This window comes from Melitaea cinxia, chromosome 2, assembly GCF_905220565.1.
Source record: "Melitaea cinxia chromosome 2, ilMelCinx1.1, whole genome shotgun sequence".
Classification (NCBI taxonomy): domain Eukaryota; kingdom Metazoa; phylum Arthropoda; class Insecta; order Lepidoptera; family Nymphalidae; genus Melitaea; species Melitaea cinxia.
In genome coordinates, this window is record NC_059395.1 from 6043251 (window position 1) to 6052200 (window position 8950).

The 8950-nt window shown below is 31.3% G+C and overlaps 2 protein-coding genes across 4 annotated transcripts; one reads left to right on the forward strand and one right to left on the reverse strand.

Moving 5' to 3' along the window:
- Window positions 1-1100: 1100 nt before the first annotated feature.
- Window positions 1101-3518, reverse strand: LOC123663350 (protein archease-like). Its single transcript, XM_045598043.1, has 3 exons — window positions 3361-3518; window positions 2215-2239; window positions 1101-1509 (listed from the first exon to the last, which is right to left on the reverse strand). Exons 1-3 carry the CDS (start codon window positions 3422-3424, stop codon window positions 1119-1121), a joined length of 480 nt encoding a protein of 159 aa, XP_045453999.1. The 5' UTR covers window positions 3425-3518; the 3' UTR covers window positions 1101-1118.
- A 1450-nt stretch (window positions 3519-4968) lies between these two features.
- LOC123663323 lies at window positions 4969-8464 on the forward strand. Of its 3 annotated transcripts, none has more exons than XM_045598032.1 (5): window positions 4969-5028; window positions 5295-5534; window positions 6698-6787; window positions 7161-7268; window positions 8188-8464. In XM_045598032.1, exons 2-5 carry the CDS (start codon window positions 5295-5297, stop codon window positions 8326-8328), a joined length of 579 nt encoding a protein of 192 aa, XP_045453988.1. In that variant the 5' UTR covers window positions 4969-5028; the 3' UTR covers window positions 8329-8464. The 3 variants fall into 3 exon arrangements, with proteins under 3 accessions (XP_045453988.1, XP_045453973.1, XP_045453980.1); XM_045598024.1 differs by having other exon boundaries at window positions 5028-5061; XM_045598017.1 differs by having other exon boundaries at window positions 5023-5534.
- Window positions 8465-8950: the final 486 nt, after the last annotated feature.

Consider the following 8950-nt stretch of genomic DNA (forward strand, 5'->3'; position numbering starts at 1 on the left):
TATTGGAGCGATTGAAGTACGAAATTGCGGATAAACGGCCTCACATGAACAAAAAGAAAGTGGTGTTTTACCAGGACAACGCGCCTTGTCACAAGTCCGTGAGAACGATGGCCAAAATAACGAATTGGGCTTCGAATTGCTTCCTCATCCCCCTTATTCGCCAGACTTGGCCCCCAGCGATTACTGGCTGTTTGCAGACCTCAAAAAAATGCTTCAGGGTAAGAAATTTGACTCAAATAGTGAAGTTATCGCAGCAACGGAGGCTTATTTTGAAGCCAAAGACAAATCGTTCTACACACATGGGATAGAAAAGTTAGAAAAGCGTTGGAGGGACTGTATCGCTCTTGGAGGAGACTATGTTGATGAATAAAAATTAATTTTATAAAAAAGACCTTTTTTTAGTACTTAGTCTCGGGACTTATTGAACCACGTGTTAATAGAAATCAGTAGCAAAACATTTAAGCTCATCGAGGGCCTGTTTTTCTTGTTATAATTTTACAAAGTTTATTTATAAGTTTTATTGTATAAAGCTATCTGACATTCACCTAAAAATTAGGCTGTATGCACCATTAATTTTTACCACAAAATTCTGTTTAATTGTCAGATATTTCTATTGGTAATCTGAATAATAAATTAAAATAAAAGAAGCCCTATGCTTATCAGATCATTATCGCCTATATGAGTCACACAAATTTTGTGCTACATAAAAATCTTACAACATAAATCACAGATCATACATTTATCCTTGTAGTATGAAAAATTAAAATGATTTTCATTTGTGACAACTTCACAATAAAAAAGTTATACATATTTTTATTCATGTAAACAGCAACATACTAAATCTATAATAGGCTTTATGACGTTATTGTTAAGCTTGCATAAAGAAACAACACAACTAATTTGTACCTTTCCTTTAAAGTTAAACAAAAGCATATAGTAATTCCAAAAACCATACTTTCTATACAGAAATATAATTTCATATAAAAGATACATCTTAAAAACACCTATGGTAATACTTAGATAATATATTTTATTTCAGTAATTTCATATTACTTTGTATTCTTTAGGTTTACTCTGAACAGAATAAATTAAAAAGTATAATTAAAAAATAAATATATTCAAATGTCAATAATTACAAAAACTTCATATTTATTATCCTTAGGTTGGTCTATGATTTGCATAGCTGAATAAGTGATAGCCTTAACCTCAGCTCCTTGAGGATGTTTACCAATCTGGAACTCTTCACCATAACACTTACAAACTATCCTAAATTCTTCTGTATTAAATTCTGTTATCACTAGTTTCTTACAAATCAGAAATGGTTCTACAGAAAACAGAAAGAGTAATTCATCAAGGAAATGATAAAGTAAGCCCATCAGATCATCAGCATTTGCTTCTACAGTGTGAACTTCTTTGATCTGAACATATTCCATTTCAGTCATGTAAGCGAACATGGCCATTCCACATTGTTCGAAGGCTTCTTTCAAAGTATCTCCCCATGCATGCAATCTGAAATGTTCACAATGTTCATGTTATATTTGCACTCTAAGCAAAATTACGTTTCACGATTCAGCCTCTAGCATCCCACCGCTGGACAAAGGCCTCTTTATCCATGTAGAAGGAGGCCTATGTCCAGAAAATGAAAATTACATTTGAATTTTAATAATATTTAACATTTTTAAATAAAATTAACTTAGTGACACTGTATTTAATGCAAGATGTTACCAAACTTGTACAAAAACAGTTTATATATTTTTTAAAGGGTAACTGCAGAGTTTCTTACCGGTTCTTCTCTGCAGAATCTGCATTCAGAACCGGTGGTAGCTTAACTTTTAAATTGTAAAATTTTTTAATATGTAAAATGACAATTTTGAGATATTTTTGAAAATTATTTGAACAAAGATATTTTTAATTTTCACTACTGACTAATGTCATGTGACAATAATGTACTAGCATCCCACCCAGGCTTCGCACGGTGGTATTTAACAAAAATTTCAAAATATTTTTTTTTTTAAAATATAATAAAGCCTATGTCACCTACGGATAGTGTAGCATCCCAACAGTGAAAGAATTTTTCAAATCGGTTCAGTAGTTTCGGAGCCTATTCAATGTAAACAAACAAACAATCAAATCTTTCCTCTTTATAATATTAGTATATAAGACATAATTAAGACAATTAAAATATAAGACAATTAAAAATTTATCTACACTTACTGAACATCTGCTGTGTGATCAAGATCTGAAAATGAGAAGTTAAATACTATTTATCATATTTTATTACGATTATTTGGGAATAGTTCTGGCATCTAATTCATATGTATGAAAAGTGTAGCATTTGATAGTTTTTTTATGAATAAGGCACCTATTACGATTTTTGAAAATTGGAGCAATAGAACCTGAAATTAGTGAGTTTATTATAGATAAACTTAATACTACTAATAAAATAAAAAAAGCGAAAAACTATTAAGTAACAAAAATTAATAAAAAGGAAGTAAAGAAAATAAAATATATTACATGTTACTATTCCGGGTCATATTATCTAAATGTGTCAGAAAGTAAGAATTAATTTTAATTATTTTTGTACCATAAAATAACATTGTAAACAAACAATTCAAAAATCCCTTTATTTTTCTTCTCGACATTTTTAGCTTTACATTTATTATTTATTTATTTATTGTTATCTTTATTACTAAAACATTTTATATATATAAGATAATAGCTGTGCCCACAACTTCGTTCGCATGGAATAGTGGACAGCATTTTTTGGATATATATCTTTTGGTTTATTTTGGACATCAGAATAGCTCTAATACTTTGTCTCTTGTCGCAAACTAATGAAACGTCACATAAATCCTACATATTTCCATACAAACTTTTATCCTCTATTCCCTATTCTTATTTTACACCCTTGAGGGTAAAGCTTTTACTAGCTTTGAATGTCATATTTATTAATATCGAATCGACAGCCTATAAAATAAGTTTCAAGCTTCTAGCTCTAAAACCGATGATACTTCCATGCAATTTTTCATCCTCACCTTTCAACCCATTACACCCCTTTTTCGCATTAAAATGTCCTTTCTCAGACTAGACTATCTGTGTACCAAATTTCATTTAAATTGGTTCAGTAGTTTTGGCGTAAAAGCGCGACAGACAGACGTTACTTTCGCATTTATAATATTAGTATGTTTATAATAAAAAATTGTCAATCTCATAGAAAATGTTTTATATATATTACACCATGCTTTGACGATCAATCTTCTCATTGAAAATTATTAGTAAGAAATTTATGTGTATCAAAAGTCGATAATCCTATCAGAAGCGTTTTATAGGTTATGTTTATAAAATAAAATAAGTGCTTACATTCGTACTTCACCGGCGGTATGTAGAAATCATCTTCTGTTAGTCCTCCTTGTTCCTCGTCCATCTTGGTCTAGAGAAGTTATTTATATTTCAAAACAAGTTATTATTTCCAAAACACACAAAATATTTTTATAGTATAGAAATCTAAAAGACAAACGTTATTAGACATGTGTAAGTAATGCAATTGATACATTACGCGTGATATTACTCGAACATGAAATATGGCATCACACATTACGCGACGAAATGAAGTATTACACATCACACTTGACATTACGCGCTCTGTTCGGTCGGAATGTTGGATTTCTTATCTATTTGCTCTGTCTAACTTCACTTACTGAGTGAGACACGGTGATGCGCGGCGCACTTTTGCAACCAGTCATAACCTCACTCTCTAGCTCTATATTATTTTCCGAGCCGTGGCGAGTTTCCGTCATTTTTTTAAGTGAAATATGAATCGTATTTAAGAATGCTAAGGCATATTATAGCACAACACTGTACGTAATACTTTTTAATAATGCGTTACGCACTTGACTGCCGCTAAAATTCGAGTTCAAATTTCTGCTTTTGCATTTATTAAAATGTTTTGTTTGTTTATGTTGCTTGTGAAAATAAAATTATAAATGAAGTATTGGCATAAAAAAAGTAGGTAATCATTGTATGTATATAAAGTTGATTTTTAAATACGCCAGTATTCATGGTCATTAGTTTATTCCTAACTTATATTATAAACTAGCTGCGTCCCGCGGTTTCACTCGCGTAGTTCCCGTTCCTGTTATGATTCCGGGATAAAAAGTAGCCTAAGGCTCTCCAAGGTCTGTTTTATCTGTATACCAAAATTTGACAAATTCGGTTCAGCCGTTTTGACGTGAAAGAAGGGCGAACAAACAAACACACATTTATAATATTAGTAGGGATACGAAAGTAACTCTATCTACCTTTTACGTTTTCTGACTTTGATGAAATTTGGTATCAATAATCACATGAGGATCGAAACTAAACAGGTAAAATCGCGGATCACGGCTAGTATTAATTTAGTTGTCCATGTGTATTGGATTATCCTAAGCCTGGAATAAATATCCCAATTTTCCTTGGGGTTTACTTAAGTATGAAGGGAAACCAACTTTTTTTACAAATCAAAGCTAATTTTAGAACAAACTTTTAGAAAACCAAACAAAAAAAAACAAAACAAATATTATGAATTTTTAGCCAGTTTCCACCTCTCATTTACCATTTTTATGCTAAAGTGATGTTTGGTCTGCTACGTAATACACCGAACACCGTACACTTAAACATACTATAAGTACAAAATCTCATGGAATGTTTGGTGTGATGACAATTACGTGATATATAGCATTTCATAAGAAATATGTCACGCCGAACAGTACACATTTCGGGTAATGTTCGGTGTGATGGTGTGATGCCATATTACTCAGTACGAAATGTAATGTAATATTACATTACACTTTGAAGCACTGTTTTGCGCAAGTCTAAACGTTATTGCTATTGCTATTTGCTATTGCTATAAATTTTATTATTATTATTATTATAGGGTTTTTTTTTTTTGGAGTTTATGGCCTGGTATCTAGACCTTTAGGCCAATATTATTGGTTGTTGTTGTTGACTCGGGACCGATGGCGTTGTGGTGGAACACGCCCGTTATAGATCGTGAGTCTGTCACTGTCAAGTCCCTGTTGTGATGTCATTAAAAATAAAATCTAACTTTTAATTTTAATTTCTCACCTCAATGATTTTTATATACTCCGATTCTATCAATCATCAATCAATATAAAATCTTGCATTTGAGAGTTCTAAATTCGAAATTTAATTTTATTGAAAGACATTTTTAAATAACAAATTGTTTGAATAGCTTGTCATATTTATTCGACAAGATCTCATTTTTTTTAAATATAGTATTAAATTTTGTTTTAAAGATGGATCCAATTGCGGTTTTACAAAGTAGAATAGAACAATTAGAAGCTAAATTGGGTGTTAATAATAATATTCTCGTTGATGCACAACAAGATGGTCAACAAGGGGATTCTGTGACGACAAATCTGTTAAATGCGGCCCAAGCTATGAACAATGCCACTACAGGACATGAAAAACTTTCTGAGGCTAAGAATATAGCAAGTGAACTGAATAATTACACTGATCCAAACCTTGTTGAGAACGTAAGTAGTTTATTTTAAACTAAAAGTGTCCACGGTTTCAATCGCATTTATTAGAAGAAAAGACATACCGAAATATTCTATACCCTTCCTCGGTAATTAGACTATCCTAAACAAAAATAATTTTTCAATACAAACCAGTAGTTTCTGCGATTAGTGTGTTTAAACAAACAAACTTTTTAGCTTTATAATATACTAGCCTACCCGTGTCCACTTCGTTGAGCGTTAATTATTATTATATTAACCAAATGACATACTTTAAAGAACAATTTTTTTTTTATATATCACTAGTTCGGCAAACAAGCGTACGGCACACCTAATGGTAAGAGACTACCGTAGCTTATAGACGCCTGCAACACGAGAAGCATCGCAAGCGCGTTGCGGACCCCAATCCCCCCCCCCAGGAGCTCTGTTCACTTTACTCACCAACAGGAACACAATACTGCTTGAAAACAGTATTATTTAGCTGTGGTCTCCTGTAAGGTCGAGGTACTACCCCAGTCGGACTGCTCCATATTTTGAGCAGGAAATTCCTGCTGTGCCCTACCTCAGTTAAACCATTTTTTCAATTCAGTTACCTCATTTTATAGCACTTAAATAAATAATATGTTGCTCCAACGCCATCTATCAAAAATCGAGAAAACGTCGTCGATAGACTAAAATAAGACTAAATTAATAACGTCGAAAGACTAATAAATTGTTTTCTATTAGCGATAGATGGCGCTAGTTTATTTACCATTTTGATATTATATATTAATCTTTTTCTTATTTACTGAATTTTTTGTTCAATTACAATAAAATATAGCCTATGTCACTCCTGAATAGTGTAGCTTTCTGTTAGTGAAAGAATTTTCATGATGGGATCAATATTTGCGAAGATTACCCCCTACATACAAACAAAGTTATTAACTTTACCTCTTTATAATATTACTATAGAAGTATAGATGTAATACTCCCCCCACTGACCCTGATCTGAACTCTATAATACAGTTATACTCAAGGCTTTTACATATTATGTTAGAGTTATAAAATATACTATTAACAACTTAAACTATAGTAAATGTAAAGTGAACCTCAGTACTACTGAGTTAAACTCCACCTTCATTTGAAAAATTGGCTATTATGTACATAACCAAAAACAAACACAGTACATATTGTGGTTCCAGATGCAACAAAATAACATGCATATGCATGAAGTAGTTGCAGCGGAGCCTGTCATCCAACACCACTGTCAATGCATGCACCGCTGTAAACAGGTATGTTTCACATAAAAGCTTTTGAAGTTATCTGAATTTTAATATAAAATTATTTATACCAGTTGTAGTATTATAGTATTTATTATTTTTTGAAAAAAAATTTTTACAGCGATAGAAACTCATGTCTTATATAATTTAATAAATAATTAAATAGAAATTACTTTTTAATATAGATTATGGGTTATAGGTAAGATGAGTGCTCATACTACATAATGTATCAATTACAAAAATGTAATTATGTTTTTTTAGTCTATTAGATAATACTATTTGGGTAAAGCCCCTTTCTCCTTATAGGCAATTTTATTTCATAAACATAAAAAAAACTAAGTTTTATAGTACAAAATTAACATATTGTTTTGAAATATGTTGTTAGGCTGCCCCGGTACTAGAATCAGAGGCAATACAGCAAGTTCCGCATATGCAGGCTACTGTCAACAAACTACACATGGCTGCTGCAGAGGTTAAAGCAGAGGCTGATGCTGTGAGTATCATTTGTCGAATTTACTAATATAATCGTAATTTGAAGCTAAACAAAATAAAATGACAGTTGAATTCAGTTAATGATAACCAACTTCAAAAAAGGAGAAGGTTACTCAATTTCGAACTCAATTCGATCGTATATATATATATATATTATGTATGTTCGGGGATAACTTCCTCATTTATGAACTGATTTTGATATTTCTTTTTTTGTTGGAAAGGAGATATCCTAAGTGTGGTACCATGATAAGGAAACCAGGATCTAATGATGGGATCCCAGAGAAATCGAAGGAAACCCTCGAAAATCCGCATAACTTTACTGGGTGTACTGATTTTGATGAATTTTAATTTAATCGAAAGCAGATGTTTATCATATCACAGCCACATTTAAATTTCATCGAGATCTGATAACAACTTTTATATTTACTAATGCGTATTCACTTGACTATTTTTTCATTATACCTACGTTGTGTTACTTGTCAATGTAATTTAAGTCGGTTTTTTTTTTTCGTTTTCCAACAAACAATATTTTTAACTATTTACTCAAGTTGTTGATTTTTTAATTTGCAATACATAATATAAAGCAATGTCATATTTTTATATATTTTAATTTACGGACATGATAATGTAATAACAAAAGCCTTCACTTATCACACCCCAAAAAGATACAGTACTCTTTGGCTGAAAAGATAATATAGCTAAAGAAAAATAAAATAGTTCTGTATTATTATTTAAATAATAAAATATATATATCGGTTATAAAATCTAACATATTTTTGTAATTTATGTATGTGTAAATTGAGTAACAAATATTACCTATAGAATGAGTTATAAGAACATGTTTTAACAATCCTTCCATTTTTAAAACATAGTTTAAAAGCATTTAAATAATTGTGAATAATCTTAATGTTATCTTCTAGGTGTCTCATGGTATTCAAGAACTAGCAGAGATGTGTGGAACAGCAGCATCTGCAGCATCAGAAAAATTAGCAGCAGTTGCTCAGAAGGTTGAGCAAGTGGAAGAAAAAATGTTCCCTAAAAGAAGAAATGGCTTGGACTAGATTTATTCCAGAATATTTATTATATAACTACATTTGTTTTTTATTTATTATATTGCAGTATCTCATAATATATTCTAAATAAAAAGTTATATTAATTTAAACCTTGTTTTCTTATTAAACCCATTGATAACTCAAATAAAAATGTTTATTCTCAAACAAAATAAAAATTCGCCCATATGTAAATGGAAAGAAACCTGTAAGAAATCTCTGATGGCTTTCTGCTATACAAACAGGGCTTGGTATGGTAACGCGTTACCAATTACCATTGTAAAATACCGGTAGATAGCTTTAATTTTTTTCCGATAACTTTTCTACCGTTAATTTTTTTTAACGGTAATATATTTACCGGTTACGGTATTGTAAGCGTTAGCTTACATTTTTTATTTTCTAATTTTTCCGATAAATCGAATTATAATGATAACGATAACGTTACCTAAATGACGATATTTTTACCAATACCTCTTTGATGTTGCCGCTCTGCGCAAAAATTACTGAGGATTGCGGGATAAGAGCGGCGTCAGCACGTGGTATTCGATTATATTATTTTATAGTTATACAGTCAGTTAGTCGGTTCAGCTTATTGCAGTCCAGTGCTGGACATAGACTTCCGCAAGTTCGTGCC

What these genes read in the sequence shown, in the direction of transcription:
- LOC123663350 (XM_045598043.1), bottom strand. Translation starts at nt 3,424, where the DNA reads ATGGACGAGGAACAAGGAGGACTAACAGAAGATGATTTCTACATACCG. An exon ending in ACCGCCGGTGAAGTACGAAT is followed by an intron (nt 2,240 to 3,360) that starts GTAAGCACTTAT and finishes TCTCATTTTCAG; the next exon opens with ATCTTGATCACACAGCAGAT. An exon ending in GATCACACAGCAGATGTTCA is followed by an intron (nt 1,510 to 2,214) that starts GTAAGTGTAGAT and finishes TGAACATTTCAG; the next exon opens with ATTGCATGCATGGGGAGATA.
- LOC123663323 (XM_045598032.1), top strand. Translation starts at nt 5,295, where the DNA reads ATGGATCCAATTGCGGTTTTACAAAGTAGAATAGAACAATTAGAAGCT. An exon ending in ATCCAAACCTTGTTGAGAAC is followed by an intron (nt 5,535 to 6,697) that starts GTAAGTAGTTTA and finishes TTGTGGTTCCAG; the next exon opens with ATGCAACAAAATAACATGCA. An exon ending in GCATGCACCGCTGTAAACAG is followed by an intron (nt 6,788 to 7,160) that starts GTATGTTTCACA and finishes ATATGTTGTTAG; the next exon opens with GCTGCCCCGGTACTAGAATC.